This window comes from Cebus imitator, unplaced genomic scaffold (assembly GCF_001604975.1).
Source record: "Cebus imitator isolate Cc_AM_T3 unplaced genomic scaffold, Cebus_imitator-1.0 Scaffold82, whole genome shotgun sequence".
Lineage (NCBI taxonomy): Eukaryota > Metazoa > Chordata > Mammalia > Primates > Cebidae > Cebus > Cebus imitator.
The window spans coordinates 405867-425689 of record NW_016107397.1 but is presented as its reverse complement, the minus strand read 5'-3'; the positions used below and the strand labels follow the sequence as shown (position 1 = coordinate 425689).

The window sequence follows — 19823 nt, the reverse complement described above, 5'->3', positions numbered from 1 at the left end:
CCTCCGGAGTAGCTGGGATCACAGGTGTGTGCCATCACACCCAGCTAATTTTTTTTTTTTTTTTTTTGGTAGAGGTGGGTTCTTGCTATATAGCCCAGGTTGGTCTCGAACTCCTGGGCTCAAGCAAGCCTCCCACCTCGTCCTCCAGCAGTGGGCCACTGAACCCCAGCCTCAATCCCCTCTGAGATGCCCCTTGTAAGTCCTCCCACTTCCCTCCCTTGAGAGTCCCAGGAAGGAGACGGGGTCCCTTTCTCATCTCTCCCCCAGGTGAGAAGATTTGGTCACGTGTTTTATCCAAACAATAGGCCTTTTTATTTTCTTTGTTCCATAGGAAATGGCAGTACGGAATGCTGAGTGTGCTCTTTCACTAGGTGCACCTGAGATTCCGAATGCGCGGGGGTCGGGCTCCCAGCACAGACCCAGGGGCACATCTCTGCCACCTTCCCCTCCCTCCCCCAGCCACGGCATGCGGGAAGTGCGCGTGCCGGCTTCCTGGTTTGGGCCTTGGCTTTGGCCACCCAGGCTGTCTTCCGAATCCCCAGGGAGTGGGCGAGTGACCACCCTGTGATCACCAAGCTTAGTTCACAACCCCATCTCCCCTCTAAGCTCCTTCCAGGAGAGTGAGATCCAGCCAAGGCCGCCCGGAGCATGGCGCTCTGCAGGGAGGTGCAGGCGCTCGGAACAAGGAGGCTCCAGCGAGTGCAAAACGAAAAGGCTTTTATTGAAAAACATCAAGTGCCCCCTTTCGTAGCTGCCGGTCCCTGCCCAGCGCGAGCATTGAGGGCAGCGGCCGATGGGGCTCGACGGGGCGGACAGGTATCGGCGGGCACCCCAGCCCCGTGCTCCAGAGGAGTGAGGTTTCACAGTCCATGGGGCTTGGTCCCTGGGCCCCGAAGTCAACTCCCCGGCCCGCAAAGGGATGGCTGCGGGGTAGGGGGGCCTGGAGCCGACCCCTCCCAGTCCAGCGCGGGGGCTTCCTGGAATCTGGGGGTGGGCTGGCCTCCGAGGCAAAGCTGCGCGCTGGGCAGCCTGACGCACGGTCCAGCTCGCGGTGGAGGTGGTGGAGGTCTCCCTGCGTCTGTCCCTTAGACGTAGTCCTTGCGGTCGTAGGCTGTGCCCATGCTGGGTCCTGGGCCAGAGGAGCGGGGCCCGGAGTAGACCACCTTGGTGGGCGTGTATTTCTTCTCACGCGGGGGGCACGAGCAGCAGAGCAGCGCGCCCCCCAGCAACTGCAGCGCCGCGGCCGCCCAGCCCACGTACAGGCCCGCACCCATCTCGCGCTTCTGCGCCTCGGGCACCAGGGGGTTGTAGAAGTCCCGGATAATGGTGTTGGCCGACCAGGACACCGGCACGAGGGTGAGCAGGGCAGCCAGCAGGAACAGCACGCCCGCCACGATGGTGATCTTGGCCTTGGCCGTGTCGTCCTGCACGCAGTTGGTGCACTGGGCGCCCACCAGCGCCACGAGCAGCCCGAAGGCGGCCAGCAGGATGGCCACCACGATGAGGGCGCGGGCCGCCTGCAGGTCCTGCGGCAACGCCAGCAGCGAGTCGTACACCTTGCACTGCATCTGGCCGGTGCTCTGCACCACGCAGTTCATCCACAGGCCCTCCCAGATGGTCTGCGACGTGATGATGTTGCTGCCGATGAAGGCCGTTACGCGCCACATGGGCAGCGCGCAGCACACGATGGTGCCCAGCCAGCCCAGCACCGCCAGCGCGGTGCCAGTGATCTCCAGGCCCATGGACATGGCTGCCGCGGCAAAGCCCGCTCCACCGGGTGGCTCCGGGTGCGGGGAGTCGAGGGGCCGGGGCCGCTGGGCCTGGGCGGGAGCTGCGGCGCCCCGACCGACCGACGGACGGACGGACGGACTGGCGGGCGGACGGAGGGACGGACTCACGGACGGCGCGCGCTAACGGCTCTGCTCCACACGCTCGCGCCGCAGCTGCGCCTGCACCTGCCTGTGGATCTGTGGGCGGGCGGCGGCGACTGGGCTGGTCCTGGGCTGGGGCCGGTGCGTCTTAGCTAAGTGCCCCGCGCTCCGGCGGGGGCGGGAGGGGCGGAGCCGCGCTCTCCAGGGCCTGGGGACAGTGACGTGGCCCCCGCCTCCCACCTTCACCGAGCGCCCTGGGAGGAAGGACTTGGCCCCGCGCGGCCCACGACGCCGGGGTGAGGGGTTGCCAGGGAAGGGCGGGGCCTGCCCCATCCCCCGCCCCTCGGTTCTTGTGCCCCTCTGCTCGGGAACGAATTCTCCGGGGCAAAGCGGAGGACAGGGTGCGTCAGGGGCTCGAGGTGCAAATCCCAAAGAGTTTGACACGGGCGCTCTCTCCTCACCACTTTGGGCGTTTTTGGCACGAGCCGCGTGGGGACAGGGGCGCTGCCAATTACCCCGGAACGGCGGGGCGGGGAGGGCTCGAGTGGGTGTGGCCGCGACTGTGTGCACTGGCGGCGCACCTGCTCGCACAGGCCCGGCCTGAGTCCGGGCGGTGGGGTTGTCCAGCCCAGGAGGTGCCTGTAAAGGTACCAAAAAGGTCCACTTAAGCCCAACTAAGCTCAAATTCCTCTCCAGCTCTCCCTCCAGTTCCCACTGCTGGCCTTGAGCCTGCATGCCTTTAGCTAAGCCGCTCTCCCCTCCCAGAAGTCCCCCCTCTTCTCATTGAGTCCCCCTCCTCCCCGGCCGTGTCCTCCCTCCCTTTGAGCCCGAGTTAGGGCTGAGGTCCGCCTTAGTGAAGTGGTGGTGAAAGAGCTACGATCTCCGCAAAAGTGGGAAGTCAGATCGGGCCGAGCACGGAGGCTTACGCCTGTAATCCCAGCGCTTTAGGGGGCTGAGAAGGGAGGATCGCTTGAGACCAGGAGTTCAACACCAGCCTGGGCAACATAGTGAGACCCCCTGTCTACGAAAAAATCAAAAAATTAGCCAGGTGTAGTGGTCTGTGCCTGTAGTCCTAGCTACTAGTCCGGAGGCTCAGGCAGGAGGATCACTTGAGTCCAGGAGTTGGAGGCTGAGCTATGATTGCACCACTGCACTCCAGCCTGGGCGACAGAGAGCAGACCCTGTCTTTAAAAAAAAAAAAAAAAGGAGAGGCTGGGCGCAGTGGCTCAGGCCTGTAATCCCAGCACTTTGGGAGGCCGAGGTGGGTGGATCACCTGAGGTCAGGAGTTTGAGACCAGCCTGGCCAACATGGCGAAACCCTGTCTCTACTGAAATACAAAACTTAGCAGGTGTGTGCCTGTAATCCCAGCTACCTGGGAGGCTGAAACAAGAGAATTGCTTGAACCTGGGAGGCAGAGGTTGCAGTGAGCTGAGTTCATGCCACTGCACTCCAGACTGGGCCACAGATTGAGACTCTGTCTCAAAAAAAAGAGGAAGCCAGAAATGCTATCTCAAAGCCTTAGCTCTAACACTTGGACAATCATTCCCCCTTCTTCGCCAGACTCAGAGTCCTTCACAGTTGGTCTTGGAAGTTCAGCCTGGGCTGTCCCTAACCCCAACTCCTCTCTTCCCCTCAGGGCAGGGCTTTCGTACCACATGCCCCACATGCCCCTGCCTCAGAGTCCCTGCACAGAGTCCATGTCCCCCCTGTGATGGGACATGCCTGCAGACATCCACATGGCTTACTCCTGTCTTTAGTGTTTTGCTCTCAGTGAGTCTCTCACTGACCACCCTATTTAAAATTGCAGCTTCTGGCCAGGCTCAGTGGCTCACGCCTGTCATCCCAGCACTTTGGGAGGCTGAGGTGCATGGAACACTTGAGGTCAGGAGTTTGAGACCAGCCTGGCCAACACGGCGAAACCCCGTCTCTACTAAAAATACAAAAATTAGCCAGGCATGGTGGCACATGCCTGTAATCCCAGCTACTCGGGAGGCTGAGGCAGGCGAATCCCTTGAACCCGGGAGGTGGAGGTTGTGGTGAGCCAAGATCGTGCCACTGCACTTCAGCCTGGGTGACAGGACAAGACTCCATCTCAAAAATAAATAAATAAATAGATTAATAAAATAAAATCGCTGTTTCTTACCCCACAATGGCCTGTCCCCCTTTAATACTTTATATTCTGCTTAGCGTTTAATGCCATCGGACAATATTCTCTATTTTTCTTATTTATGTTTCATTGTACTTAAAATTTTTTTAAATTGCCAGTGAGTGTACATACACATGAGACACACAGTGATTTTTTTTTTTTTGAGACAGAATCTCGCTCTATCACCCACGCTGGAGTGCAGTGGCATGATCTCGGCTCACTGCAACCTCCACCTCCCAGGTTCAAGCAATTCTCCTGCCTCAGCCTTCCGAGTAGCTGGGACTACAGGCATATGCCACCAGGCCCGGCTAATTTTTTTTGTATTTTTAGTAGAGGCAGGGTTTCACCACATTGGTTAGGTTGGTCTTGAACTCCTGACCTCAAATGATCCACCCACCTTGGCCTCCCAAAGTGCTGGAATTGCAGGCATGAGCCACTGTGCCCAGCCAGTGATGTTTTAATATATAGAATGTATAGTAGTCAGATCAGGGTAACTGGCATATTCATCATCTCTTTATATATATATATATATATATATATTTTAAATTTAATAAAGACGGAGTTTCACCATGTTGGTCAGGCTGGTCTGGAACTCCTGACCTCAAGTGATCCACCCGTCTCGGCTTCCCAAAGTGTTGGGATTACAGGCGTGAGCCACAGTGCCCAGCCTCATCATCTCAAATATTTCTTTGTGTTGGGAATGTTCAACAACTTATTCATTTATTTATTTTAGAGACAGGATCTTGCTCTGTCACCCAGGATGGAGTGCAGTGGTTCGATCTCAGCTCGCTGCTGCAGCCTTGAACTCTTGGGCTCAAACAATCCTCCAGGTTCAGCCTCCCAAGTAGCTGGGAGTGCAGGCACACACCACCCTGCTCACCTAAGTTTTTCATTTCTTTGTAGAGATGGGGTCTCGAGGTGTTGCCCAGGCTGGTCTCGAACTCCTGATCTCAAGGGATCCTCCTGCCTTGGCATCCTGAAGTGCTAGGATTACAGGTGTGAGCCACCACGCCCAGCCTATTTTTTAATTGTTTCTTTCTCTCTGTTCCACTATGTCAGCTCCATTGGGACATCTGGAATGTCTCAGAACAGGCAAGAATTTTCTGGTTCTATTCACTGCTGCATTCCCAGTGGCTAGAATGGTGTTGGGTACTCAAGGGAGTCGGTTTAGTGACTTGAATGAAGGGAAGACGTTCTCATGTTCCTACAACCTTGCCTACACAGGCATAAATGAGGTAATGGGATATGACTGTGTTAACTGAGTCAAGGGGGCTTGGTTGTCTAGTGGGAGTCAAGGGCTCTTTCAGAGATGAGAGACCCCATTGAGCTGGGCCTAGGGGTTTTTCATGGTTGCTTCCATGTCTCAAATCACAGGCATGCAGCCTGTGCCCTCTCCATAAGTGCCCAAGCCTTGGAGTGATAGAAGAGTAAGAAACATGACCGGGCATGGTGCTCCCGCCTGCAATCTCAGCACTTTGGAAGGCCGAGGTGGGCAGATCACCTGAGGTTAGGAGTTCGAGACCAGCCTGGGCAACATGGTGAAACCCCGTCTCTACTAAAAACACAAAAATTAGCCAGGCGTGGCGGCGGGTGCCTATAGTCTCAGCTAGTCGGAGGCTGAGGCAGGAGAATCACTTGAACCCGGGAGGCAGAGGTTGCCGTGAGCTGAGATCGTGCCACTGCACTCCAGCCTGGGTGACAGAGCCAGACTCCGTCTCAAAAGAAACAGTACCAGGGGCTCATGGAAACCAGGGTCCTACTTCTTGTAGGAGCAAAGGTCTTGGGCTGGGCTTGTTGGGCACGGCCTGGGCAGATCTGGGAGTGCCAGTCCAGAGGGCCCAGCTGGTGTTGGGTGGAGCTGCTCTAGAGGAAGTGCGTGTAGCCCAGGTCCTCTGGTGGACTACTGGCTGCTACAGTTTCCTGGCGAGTGGGGGTGGCTCTGGGCCAGAGGAAAAGTGGACCCTCCAGGTGGTGTGGCTGGGCTTAGACTGGTGGCCAGTTTTACCTGGAATGGGCGTCATGAGCTCTAATTTGCTGGCTTTGAGGCTGGTGAAAGTCACGTCGCCTCTCTTAGCCTCAGTTTCCTCCTCTATAAAATGAGGGAAATGGCGTCTGCGTGACTCACTTCCAGGGTTACGGGGAGAACAGAGGCAATGTTAAGTGTGCAATAAAGCAGAAAACAGCCAGGCAGGACATGTATATGTGCAGAGAAATTGTGCAGAGATAGGGTGGGGTTTGGTCAGGTAGATCCGAACTTGAGCCTGGCTTGGCTCTCCTGGGTCACGAGAGCTGGAGCCAGTCCTTTTTCCACCTCAAGCCTCGGTTTCCCCATCTGTGAGACGAGAGTTGTTCTGAGTTGCTTGGGTTTGGGGCCTGTCCCTGAACCTGGGGGAGGTGGACCTGCTGGGCAGGGCTGCACTGAGATGAGGCCAGCAGGACAGAGCTTTGTGCCCAGGGGCCAAACTTCAGGGACTTTGCAAATAAGACTTTGCCTCTGCGCAAACACAGCTCCAGTCAGCTTTTTGCTGAATATCTACCATGATTCCTAGAACTCATAATAAAAACACAAATAAACCAATTAAAAAATGGCCAAAGAAAGTGAGTGGACATTTAGAATAGAGAAAGAAGATACAAAAATGGCCAGTAAGGGTGACTAGGGGACAGTGTCTCACGCCTGTGATCTTGGCACTTTGAGAGGTCGAGGCAGGGGGATTGCTCGAGGTCAGGAGTTTAAGACCAGCTTGGGCAACATAGTGAGACCTTGTCTCTACTTAAAAAAAAAAAAAAAAAAAAAAAAAAAAAAAAAAGTCCAATAAATATATTAAAAAAAAAAAAAAAAAAAAAAAGTCCAATAAATATATGAAAAGATGCTCAACATCATTGGTCATTAGGGGAATGCAAATCAAAGCCACAAAGAGATACCACTTTGCACCCCCTAGGGAGGCAGTAATCACATAACACGCTGGTGAGGATGTGGAGACATTGACACGCTGATACATTGCTTGTGGCAATGTAAACCGGGAAGCTGCTGTGGAAAACTATCTGTGGTTCCTCAGAAGATTACATTGCCGAGTCATGTTACCATATGACTCCGCAATTTTCCTTTAGGAATACGTACGCAAGAGAAACAAAAGCATAAGGGCAGGTCACACAAAAAAAACTCGTACCTGAATGTTTGTAGCAGCATTACGCATAACAGCCAAAAAGTGGGAACATCCTAAATGTTCATCAACTGACGAATGGGTAAATAAAACGTGGTCAGCTGGGCGCGGTGGCTCACGCCTTTAATCCCAGCACTTTGGGAGGCTGAGGTGGGAGGATCATGAGGTCAAGAGATCGAGACCATCCTGGGCAATATGGTAAAACCCTGTCTCTAATGAAAATACAAAAATTAGCAGGGTGTCCTGGCGTGTGCCTGTAATCCCAGCTGCTCAGGGGGCTGAGGCAGGAGAATCGCTTGAGCCTGGGTAGCAGAAGTTGCAGCGAGCAGAGATCACGCCACTACACTCCAGCCTGAGGGACAGAGTGAGACTCCATCTCAAAAAAAAAAAAAAAAAGTGTACAAGTCTATGGCTTTTAGTATATTCACAGTTTTACAACCATCATTAGCACAGTCAATTGTAGAACATTTTCATCACGACCCAAAAAGAAACTCTGTGTTTCCTTTCTCCCGACACCCTCACCCCAGCCCCTGAGTAGCTGGGACTATGGGAGCATGCCACCAAGCCCGGCTAATTTTTGTATTTTTAGTAGAGATGGGGCTTCACCATATTGGTCAGGCTGGTCTGGAGCTCCTGTCCTCAAGTGATCCATCCACCTCGGCCTCCCAAAGTGCTGTGATGACAGGCGGGAGCCACGGCGTGCACGTGTTTTCTGCTTTACTGCACACTCAACATCACCTCTATTGTCACCATAACCCTGGAAGTGAGTCACGCAGACGCCATTTCCCTCATTTTATAGAGGAGGAACCTGAGGGTAAGAGAGGCGACATGACTTTCATCAGCCTCAAAGCCAGCCGGAGTAGAGCTCACGGTGCCCATTCCAGGCACAACTGGCCCCTGGTCTAAGCCCAGTCGCACCACCTGGAGAGTCCACTTTTCAAATGGATTACCACTTGAATCGGTGAATTGTATGGTATGGAAATGGTATTTCAGTAAAGCTGTTAAAATAAAAACCAAGGCCGGTGCGGTGGCTCACGCCTGTAATCCCAGCACTTTGGGAGGCTGAGATGGGCAGATCATCAGGTCAGGAGTTTGAGACCAGCCTGACCAATATGGTGAAACCCCGTCTCTACTAAAAATACAAAAATTAGCTGGGTGTGGTGGCGCGTGCCTATACTCCCGGCTACTCAGGACGCTGAGGCAGGAGAATTGTTTGAACCCGGTTGGCAAAGGTTGCAGTGAGCTGAGATCACACCACTGCACTCCAGCCTGGGCGACAGAGCGAGACTCTGTCTCAAAAAAATAAATAAATAAAATAAAAACCAGTGTGGTGTTTGGGCCTGCAGTGTGTGTCTGTGAGTGTGTCACCTGAGTGTGTGGGTGTCCAGAGAGTGTAATGCAGGTGTCTCCTCTCCCCCTCCTCCCCCTCCTCCTCCCCCTCCTCCTCCCCCTCCTCCTCCTCCTCCCCCCCCACCTCCTCCTCCCCCTCCTCCTCCCCCTCCTCCTCCCCCTCCTCCTCCCCCTCCTCCTCCTCCTCCTCCTCCTCCTTTTCCTTTTCCTTCCACTGTCTTGCTCTGTTGCACAGGACCAAACCTCATCACTGCAGCTTCAAACTCCGGGACTCAAGCAATCCTCCCATCGTACCCTCTGAAGTAGCTAGGACTACAGGTGAGTGCCACTCCCCTAGAAAATTATTTTTGTGTTTTGTGAAGATGGAGATCTTGCTATGTTGCCCAGGCTGGTCTTGAACTCCTGGGCTCAAGTGATCCTCCAGGCTCAGCCTCCCAAAGCCCTGGGATTATAGGTGTGAGCCACCATGCACGGCCTGCAGATGCTTTTTAATGGGAAGTGGTATGAAGGGGTGGAGCGGGACTGAGGCCTGGAGTCTCCAGGCATAACAAACACCCCTACTCCACTCCCAAACCTCCTCTCCAAAAGCAGCAGCATGACCCCGCTGTAGGATAGCTGCTTCCCAGGAGCGGAGCCCGGCAGTAAGCACCAAGTGTCCACAGGGAAGGGGAGCTCTGCAGCTGCTGTGGTCCAGGAGGGCTTCCTGTAGGAAGCTGAGCAGGAACTGGTGGAGGTGATGAGGTTTGTTTGCACAGAATGGTGTGAGTGTGGAAGACAGATTCCAAAGAGCAGAGGGCTAGAAAAAGAGGAACTGAGAGAACAGCACCCACAGCTGGGAAATTAGCTTGTTCTCTGCCTCCCACCTGATGCCCATCTGCCAGGAAATTCCCCAGCACCCATGGCCTGATTCTCTCCTACAGCAACTACGACATTCTCTTCCTCCGGTCCCAGCCTGGCCCTCTCCTCTCCCCAGCCGCCAATCTCTACGAGGTTCAGGGTCCTGCAATCTCTAGCATCAGAAGAGATGAGGATTGGCCGGGCATGGTGGCCTCTGTCTGTAATCCTAGCACGTTGGGAGGCCAAGGTGGGTGGATCACCTGAGGTCAGGAGTTCGAGACCAGCCTTGCCAACAAGGTGAAACCCCATCTCTACTAAAACTACAAAAATTAACTGAGTGTGGTAGCTAACACCTGTAGTTCCAGCTACTAGAGAGGCTGAGGCAGGAGGATCACCTGAACCTAGGAGGCAGAGGTTGTAGTGAGCTCAGATCTCGCCACTGCACTCCAGCCTGGGCTATAGAGTGAGACCCAAAAAACAAACAAAACAAAACAAAACAAAAACAGAAACAAAAACTAAATATATGTTTTAAACCATCTTGTCAGTTTCACTGCCTCACAGTGCTGAACCACACTCCCAGGGCTTGGCCAGAGGTTGCAAACTGCAGCCCAGGGGCAAAAGTTAATCTGCAAATAATTTTGTTTGGTCAGCACAAAGTTAATTTTTGTATTTTTTAGAAGAGATGGGGTTTTACTATATTGGTCAGGCTGGTCTAGAACTCCTGACCCTGTGATCCGCCTGCCTCGGCCTCACAAAGTGCTGGGATGACAGGTGTGAGCCACCACACGTGGCCTTGAGAGTTTTAAAATTACAAATTTAGCCAGGTGCTGTGGCTCACGCCTGTCATCCCAGCACTTTGGGAGGCCGAGGTGGGTGGATTAGCTGAGGTCAGGAGTTCAAGACCAGCCTGGCCAACTTGGTGAAACCCTGTTTCTACTAAAAATACAAAGTATTAACCAGGCATTGTAGCGGGCGCCTGTAATCCCAGCTACTTGGGAGGCTGAGGCAGGAGAATCGCTTGAACCCAGGAGGCAGAGGTTGCAATGAGCCGAGATCGCACCACAGCACACCAGACAGAGAGAAAGAGAGAGAATCAAAAAAAAAAAAAAAAAAAAAAAAAAAAAAAAAAAAAAAAAAAAAAAAAAAAAAAAAAAAAAAAAAAAAAAAAAAAAAAAAAAAAAAAAAAAAAAAAAAAAAAAAAAAAAAAAGAATCAACAGGCCACATTTTCTTTGGAAAATGCTACCAAATGTTTAAAGAAAAATTAATACCATTTGATATAGTTAGGACGAATTCTCTATAGTTAGAACCACAGAAAGCCATAGTTCTCTTACTATCCTTTTTGTGTCTGTAGGATCTGTTGTAATAGCCCATGCTTCATTTCTATCGATACATTGTGCCTTCTTTTTTTGTTGGTCTTCCTAGAAGTTTGTCAATTTTACTGATTTTTTCAAAGAGTTTTTTATTTCATTGATAATTTTCTATTCTGAAAATTTCTGTTTTCAATTTCACTAGATTTTGCTCTCATCTTTGTATTTCCTTCCTTCGACTTGCTTTGTATTTATTTGGCTCTTCTTTTCTAGGTTCTTCTATCCTTTATTTTGATTTGTTAATGAAGATGGAGTCTTATCTTGCTCTGTCACTCAGGCTGGAGTACAAAGGTATGATTGCAGCTTACTACAGCCTTGGACTTCTGGGGTCAACTTCTGCCTTGAACCTCTGCCTCAGCCTCCCAAGTGACTGTGACGGGGACGACAGGCATGCATCACCACACCAGGCTCTTTTCCAGGTTCTTGATGTGAGAGCTTAGATTGTTGATTTGGGTCTCTCCCTCTTTTCTGATGTGTGCATTTACTGCTATACATTTTCTTATTAGCAGTGCTTTATGTGTGTGCCACTATTTGGATAAGTTGTATTTTAATTTTTATTTACTTCAGTGTATTTTTTGATTTATCTTGACCTATGGTTTCCTCTTGAGCTATGGATTATTTAGAAGTATGTTGTCTTTGGGAGGCCGAGGCAGGCGGATCACGAGGTCAAGAGATCGAGACCATCCTGACCAACATGGTGAAACCCCGTCTCATACTAAAAGTACAAAAAAATTAACTGGGCGTGGTGGCGTGTGCCTGTAGTCCCAGCTACTCGAGAGGCTGAGGCAGGAGAATTGCTTGAACCCGGGAGTTGGAGGTTGCGGTGAGCAGAGATCGCGCCACTGCACTCCAGCCTGGCACCTGGTCACGGAGCGAGACTCTGTGTCAAAAAGGAAAAGAAATATGTTGTTTGGTTCTCAAGAGTGTGCAGATCTTCTTGTTATTTTTCTGTTGTTGGTTTCTAGTTTGATTACAGTGTGTGAGAGAATACTCTCTATATGATTTCAGTTCTTTGATGTTTGTTGAAATTTATGTTGTGGCCCACAATGTAGTCTGTCTTGGTATATATTCCATGGTCTCTTGAAAAGAATGTGTATTCTGCTGTTTTTGGGTGGAATGTTCTATAAAGGTTGATTAGATCCCATTGCTCAATGGTATCGAGTTCTAGACCTTTGCTCTATTCTGGTGAGTTGTTCTATCAACTGTTGAAAAAAGAGTGTTGGGCCGGGTGCGGTGGCTCACACCTGTAATCCCAGCACTTTGGGAGGCCGAGGTGGGTGGATCACCTGAGATCAGGAGTTCAAGACCAGCCTGGCCAACATGGTAAAACCCCATCTCTATTAAAAATACAAAATTAACTGGGCATGGTGGCGCACGCCTGTAATCCCAGCTGCTCATGAGGCCGAGGCAGGAGAATCCTTTGAACCCGGGAGGCGGAAGTTGTGATGAGCTGAGATTGGGCCATTGCATGCCAGCCTGGGCAACAATAGTGAAACTCCATCACAAAAAACCAAACCAAACCAAAAGAAAGAAAGAAAGAAAAAGTCGTGTTGAAGTCGCCAGGTCTAACTGTGGTTTTGTCTATTTGTCCTTTTAGTTATGTCAATTTTTGCTTCAAATATTTTCAGCTCTGTCGTTTGATGCAAACACACAAAGATTGCTATGTTTTCTTGGTAGATTGGCTTTGTAATCATTATACTATGGCCCTCCGTGTCTCTGATAATTTTCTTTGCTCTAAAGTCTACTTTATCTTTTACTAATATAGCTACTCCCACTTTCCTTTGTTAAGTGTTTGCAGACTATTTCTTTTTCCAGTTAACCTACCTATATTGTTACATTTGAAGTGAATTTCTTGTGGACAGAATATAACTAGGCTCTGTTTTTAATCCACTCTTCCAATCTTATTTATTTATATTTTTTTGAGACGGGGTCTCACTCTATCACCCAGGCTGGAGCGCAGTGGCATAATCTTGGCTCACTGCAACCTCCGCCTCCCAGTTTGAAGCAATTCTCCTGCCTCAGCCGCCTGAGTAGCTGGGATTACAGGCACGCACCACCACGCCTGGCTAATTTTTGTATTTTTAGTAGAGATCCCGGGGTGTCACCACGTTGGCCAGGCTGGTCTCAAACTCCTGACCTCAAGTAATCCACCCGCCTCGGCCTCCCAAAGTGCTGGGATTACAGGCATGAGCCACTACACCTGGCCCCAATCTCTTTTAATTGGCATATTGAGACCATTTACACTAAAATTTTTGTTTTATGTTTAATTTTTGTGGGTACATAGTAAGTGTATATATTTATGAGGTACGTGGGATATTTTGATACAGGCGTGCAATGTGTAATAATCACATCGAGGTGATGATTGATGTGATTATTACATCAATATAAATGATGGATCCACCTCAAGCATTTATCCTTTGTGTTACAATCTAATTATAGCTATTTATTTATTTATTATTTTTTGAGACGGAGTCTCACTGTGTTGCCCAGGCCAGAGTGCAGTCGTGTGATCTCGGCTCACTGCAACCTCTGCCTCCAGGGTTCAAGTGATTCTCCTGCCTCAGCCTCCCGAGTAGTTGAGATTACAGGTGCCCACCACCATGCCTGGCTAATTTTTGTATTTTTGGTAGAGGCAGGGTTTCACCATGTTGCCCAGGCTGGTCTTGAACTCCTGACCTAAAATGATCCACCCCCCTTGGCCTCCCAAAGTGCTGGGATGACAGGTGTGAGCCACCACACCCAGCACCTTTTAGTTATTTTTAAATGTACGATTAAATTATTATTCATGATAGTCATCCTGTTGTGCTGTCAAATACTAGATTTTATTCATTTTTTATATTTTTTTGTGGGATTACAGGCATAAGCCACCATGTCCGGCCCTTATTTATTTATTTATTTTTTAAACAGAGTCTCTCTCTGTCATCCAGGCTGGAGTGCAGTGGCACAATGTCAGCTCACTGCAACCTCCACCTCCCAGGCTCAAGTGATTCTGCTGCCTCAGACTCCCGAGAAGCTGGGATTACAAGTGCTCATCATTATGCCCAGCTAATTTTTGTGTTTTTAGTAGAGACAGGGTTTCACCATGTTGGCTGGGCTAGTCTCGAACTTCTGACCTCAAGGGATCCACCCGCTTCGGCCTCCCAGAATGCTGAGATTACATGTATGAGCCACTGTGCCTGGCACTTTTAGTTATTTTTAAATGTACAATTATTACTGATGAGGCAGGGTGTGGTTGCTCTCGCCTGTAACCCCAACACTTTGGGAGGCCAATGCCGGTGGATCACCTGAGGTCAAGAGTAAAGTTGGGGCCGGGCGCGGTGGCTCACGCCTGTAACCCCAACACTTTGGGAGGCCAATGCCGGTGGATCACCCGAGGTCAAGAGTAAAGTCGGGGTTTCTACAGAGCCTGGCCAATTTGATGAAATTCTGTCTCTACAAAAATCCAAAAATCAGCCGGCCATGGTGGCGCATGTCTGTAGTCCTAGTTACTCAGGAGGCTGAGGTGGGAGAATCGCTTGAACTCGGGAGATGGAGGTTGCCGTGAGCTGAGATCACTTGGTTGCACTTCAGCCTGGGTGACAAGAGTGAAACTCCGTCCTAAAACAACAACAACAACAACAAAAACGTAACATAAAATTTACCATCTTAACTATTTTTAGATACACAGTTGAGTGGAATTAACGTATTCATAATGTTGTACAATCATCACCGACATCCATTCTATGACTCTTCATCTTGTAAAACTGAAACTCCATTCCTGCTAAACAATAATGCTCCCTTATCTCTGCCCCTCAGTTCCTGGCAGCTACCATTCTACATTTTTTTTTTTTTTTTTTTGCATTTGAGGGAATTACTCTGTCAACACCATTCCATTTTCTGTCTCCATGATTAAAAAAAAATTTTTTTATTTTATTCTTAAAACATTTTCTTAAAAAAGAGACAGGGTCTCATTGTGTTGCCCAGGCTGGAGTGCAGTGGCTATTCACAGGCGCAATCCCACTACGGATCAGCACAGGAGTTTTGACCTGCTCTGTGTCCGACCTGGGCCGGTTCACCCCTCCTTAGGCAACCTGGTGGTCCCCTGCTCCCGGGAGGTCACCATATTGATGCCGAACTTAGTGCGGACACTTGATTGGCATAGCGCACTACAGCCCAAAACTCCTGGGCTCAAGCGATCCTCCCACCTCAGCCTCCTGAGTAGCTGGGACTACAGGCACGCGCAACTGTGCCTTGCAAAACATTTTTTAAAATAGAGATCAAGTCTTGTTATGTTGCCCAGGCTGGTCTCGAACTCCTGGACTCAAGCAAGTGATCCTCCCACCTTGGTCTCCCAAAATACTGGGATTACAGGATGAGCCACCATGCCTGCCTCTCCTCTGCCTCTAGGATTTTGACTACTCTAAATAACTCACATAAGTGAAATCATATAGTGTCTTTTTTCTGACTAACTCGTGTCACTTAGCATAATGTCCTCAGAATTAATCTATGTTGTAGCATATGTCAGAATCTCCTTTATTTTTTATTTACTTCATTTTATTTTATTTTTATTTTATTTTTTTGGACAGGATCTCACTCTGTCACCCAGATTGGAGTGCAGTGGCATGATCTCAGCTCACTGCGGCATGGACAGTCCAGGCTCCAGCAGTCCTCTCCCACCTCAGCTTCCCAAGTAGCTGGGATTACAGCCCACTGTGCCCAGCTAATTTTTCTTTTCTTTTCTTTTTTTTTTACTTTTTGTAGAGACAGAGTTTCCCCACGTTGGCCAGGCTGGTCTCGAACTCGGCAGATGATCCGTCGGACTTGGCCTCCCAAAGTGCTGGGATTACGGGTAGAAGCCACTGCACCTGGCCTCAAAGTGTTTCTTTAACTTTTGAAAATTGTTAAATTTACCTACCTTAAAGCCATTAGCGTCTAGGTAAGGCCTGGGGACATGTGGAATTAACCACACCCCCAGCTATGCTGGAGAGTCAGCCCTTGCCTTCGCTTCTGCCTCGCGTGTCCCAGGCAGGCTCCATACAGTACATAATTAAAATCCCTTACTTACGGAGGTTTTCACCAAAAATAAAAGTTGCTAAGAGTTAACATTGTACCATGTAATTAAGACTACAGAAGAAACAGTTTTACACACAAGGTGTGTACGAAGAGTGAAATGTGTTTTTGCTTAAAAAAAAATCATAAGAAGGCATGGGAACGTGGCTTTCTTTCTGCCTAAAGTGTTATAGGATTGTTTTAAGTAAGAAAAAAATTTTTTAAGATTTAAACAAGTTGTGGAAGACTTATAAAAATTAATTGTAAGAGATTCTGTGTGTGAACATATTGGCTTGTTTTTCTGTAAACTAAACATTGGAATAGAAGCATAACAGGGTTTTCTTAGAGCACTGATCTGCTATTTCACGGACAAAATGTAAAGGGTGATAAAAGGCTTATAAGAATTGGCCGGGTGTGGTGGCTCATGCCTGTAATCCCAGCACTTTGGGAGGCCGAGTTGGGAGGATCGCTTGAGCCCAGGAGTTTGAGACCTGGGCAACATAGCCAGACCTCCTCTGTATAAATTTAAAAAAAATTGTTTTTTACAAATAGAAAACACATCATTCCAGTGTGTGGTGGTGCACACCTACAGTCTCAGCTACTGGAGAGGCTGAGGGAGGAGGATCACTTCAGCCCAGGCGACTTAGGCTGCAGCGAGCCAAGATTGTGCAACTGCTTTCCAGCCAGGGCAACAGGCCAGACTCTATTAAAAAAAAAAAAAAAAAAAAAAAAAAAAAAAGGGCCCGGCATGATGGCTCACGCCTGTAATCCCAGCACTTTGGGAGGCCGAGGCAGGCAGATCACCTGAGGTCGGGAGATCAAGACCAGCCTGGCCAATGTGGAGAAACTGCTAAAAATACAAAAATTAGCCAGGCGTGGTGGTGCACGCCTGCAATCCAGCTACTTGGGAGGCTGAGGCAGGAAAGCACTTGAACCCAGGAGGTGGAGGTTGCGGTGAGCTGAGATCGTGCCATTGCACTCCAGGCAGGGCAAAAAGAGAGAAACTCCATCTCGGGGAAAAAAAAAAAAAAAAAGAATATTACAAAGGGTAGAGATGAGAGATGAACAACCAGATGGAAGAGGTGTATATGGTGAAGTGCGGGCAGTGTGAGGAGCTTCCCTGCCCTTTCTGGTTTGCCATCCTCCAAGCAATTCCACAGATTTTGCAACCCAGAAACTCCCAGAACCCTCGTGGGAATGGGGGTGGGAGGCTATGTAAATGAAGCCTATGGAGGCTTCATTACATAGGCATGATTGATTGCCTCACTGGTCAATGGCAATCAGATCAGTCTTCAGCCTCTCTCCTCTCCCCAGAGGCTGGGGTGGGGGTGGGGCTGAGTGGTCCAACCCTCCAGTCACAGGGTTGGTTCCCCTGGCAACCAGCCCTCATGCCAAGGCTATCCAGGAATCCACCCAGAGTCACCTCCTCAGAACAAAAGATGATCCTACCACCCAGAAAATTCCCAGGGTTTTAGGAGCCTCTGTGTCAGGAACCGCAGGGGCGGAGACCAAATATTAGAAGCAAAGATTCTCCCAGCACCCCCTATCGATGAGGGTATTGGAAGCTCTGGCTCAAGAACTGAGGGCAGAGACCAAACCTGTGTTGCTTACTATGTCACAATATCACATCCATTGCCTTTTACCTGGCTCACTGCACACACTGCAGTTACCCGTTCAGTTCCTGTCACCATGCGGGTTTGAGATTATTTGCTGAGCCTTTGCAGTTTAGGGTTTTGGCTCTGGGTCCCTTACTAGCAGTGAAGATGAGAAAAGGAAAAGAAAGGAATCCTGGGCAGGCGTGGTGGCTCGCACCTGTAATCCCAGCACTTTGGGAGGCCAAGGCAGAAGGATCGCTTGAGGCCAGGAGTTTGAGACCAGCCTGGGCAACATAGCAAGACCCCATCTCTATAAAAACAATGTTTTTTGCTTTTTTGTTTTTGAAAGAGAGTCTTCCTTTGTTGCCCAGGCTGGAGTGCAGTGGTGTGATCTTGGCTTATTGCAACCTCCGACTCCCTGGTTCAAGCGATTCTCCTGCCTCAGCCTCTCGAGTAGCTGGGATTACAGGAGCCCACCACCACACCCAGCTAATTTTTTGTATTTTTAGTAGAGATGGGGTTTCACCGTGTTAGCCAGGTTGGTTTTGAACTCCTGACCTTGTGATCCGCCTGTCTTGGCCTCCCAAAGTGCTGGGATTATAGGTGTGAGCCACCGCGCCTGGCATTTCTTCCCTCCCAAAAAAGAAAGAAATCCAAGGGAACCTTAGTTTGGATTGGGGTGGGGTTGGGGACAGGGGAACTGCAGTGAGAGGGGCTAAGAGACCTCCGTCCCCAGCCTCTGTGGGTCATATGCCCTCATCTCTCTTAAGCCTCCTTCCCAAGGTAAGACACTCTGTTGACTTCTAAGTTTATTTAAACGTGTGCGCCTTATCATATCTTCATCCTAACAGCACAAAGTTAAACAAAGCAGCTTTCGAGGCCCCAAGAGAGAAGTTGATTTAAGATAGGGCCCTATCAGAGGTTACTCAACCGTTTGTGGCTCCTGCCTTATCACCGACAAAGGCCACACTCCCTTGCCTGGGTACGCCCTGAGCTCCAATCCAAGAGGGAATCTTGTTGAACAGCCCTGTGGGTGTCAAGCAACTGCCTTCTTCCCCAGCCAGCCCAGTGCCTGCTCTGTGAGCTGTGACCACAGTGGCCACGGTGGCAGGGAAGGAGGCCATGCAGGGCTTTCCCTCACCATGGCTGATGTGTCTCAAAATGTTATTTGTTCGCAATCCCCATATTATCAACTCTGCATCCGGACTGGACACAAGGACTGGAGGGAGGCTGGTCTCGAACTCCTGACTTCAGATGATCCACCTTCTTTGGTTTCTCCAAGTGCTGGGGTTACAGGCATAAGCCAACACGCCCGGCCGATTCGCCTCTTGATAAGCATGTAGGTAGTTTCCAGTTGTTTTGCTGCAACAGATAAGATGTGATGCACGTCCTTGCAAATACCTCCAGATGCACATGTGTCCCCCTAGAAGTGAAACTGCTGGGCTGGGTCATCAGGTAAACACACCTTCCACCTCCCCAGATATTGCCAAATAATTCTCTCTCTCTCTCTCTCTCTCTCTCTCTCTCTCTCTCTCTCTCTCTCTGTGTGTGTGATGGAGTTGCCCAGGCTACAGTGCAGTGGCATGATCTCAGCTTACCACAACCTCCGCCTCCTGGGTTCAAGCAATTCTCCTGCCTCAGCCTCCCGAGTAGCTGAGATTACAGGCATGCGCCACCACGCCTGGCTAATTTTGTATTTTTTTAGTAGAGACAGGTTTCTCCTTGTTGGTCAGGATGGTCTCTGACTCCTGACCTCAGATGATCCACTCACCTTGGTTTCCCAAAGTCCAAATGATTCTCTAAAATGGCTGCACCCATTGACAATCCCTCGGCCTGTCAGAGAGGTTGTTTGCATATCATTCTGTGGGTGCCCAGTGGCATCTCATTTTAACTTACATTTCTCTGATTACTAGTGGCATTGAGTATCGTTTCTACGTTTATTCATTTCAGTGTTCTTCTGTCACCAATTTATTTGTTTTTGAGATGGAATCTCATTCTGTTGCCCAGGCTGGAGTGCAGTGGCACAATCTCCGCTCACTGCAACCTCCACCTTCTGGGTTCAGGCGATTCTTCTGCCTCAGCCTCCCAAGTAGCTGGGAATACAGGCGTGCACCACCACAGTCAGCCTGCTTTTTGTATTTTTAATAGAGAAGGGATTTTGCCATATCAACCAGGCCGGTCTCGAACTCCTGGTCTCAAGTGATCCACCCACCCCTCCCAAAGTGCTGGAATTACAGGCATGAGCCACTGCCCCCAGCCAAGTTTAGCTAGTTTTCTACTGGGTCGTTTCTCCTTTTCTCATTGATTTGTAGAATTTCTTTTTTTTCTTTTTCATTTAGATTCAGGGAGTACAGAGGCAGGTTTGTTCCATGGATACACTGTGTGATGCTGAGGTTTGGGCTTTGAACCCATCATTCAAACAGTGAATTTTTCAACCCTTGCCTCCAGCTCTCCACCCCCAACCCC

General features: G+C 49.8%; 1 protein-coding gene across 1 annotated transcript; it reads right to left on the bottom strand.

Moving 5' to 3' along the window:
- Nucleotides 1-697: 697 nt before the first annotated feature.
- Nucleotides 698-2153, bottom strand: CLDN3 (claudin 3). Its single transcript, XM_017533412.2, has one exon. It carries the CDS (start codon nt 1746-1748, stop codon nt 1086-1088), a length of 663 nt encoding a protein of 220 aa, XP_017388901.1. The 5' UTR covers nt 1749-2153; the 3' UTR covers nt 698-1085.
- Between the last annotated feature and the right edge of the window lie 17670 nt (nt 2154-19823).

Coding starts and splice junctions, on each gene's coding strand:
- CLDN3 (XM_017533412.2), bottom strand. CDS start 1,748: ATGTCCATGGGCCTGGAGATCACTGGCACCGCGCTGGCGGTGCTGGGC.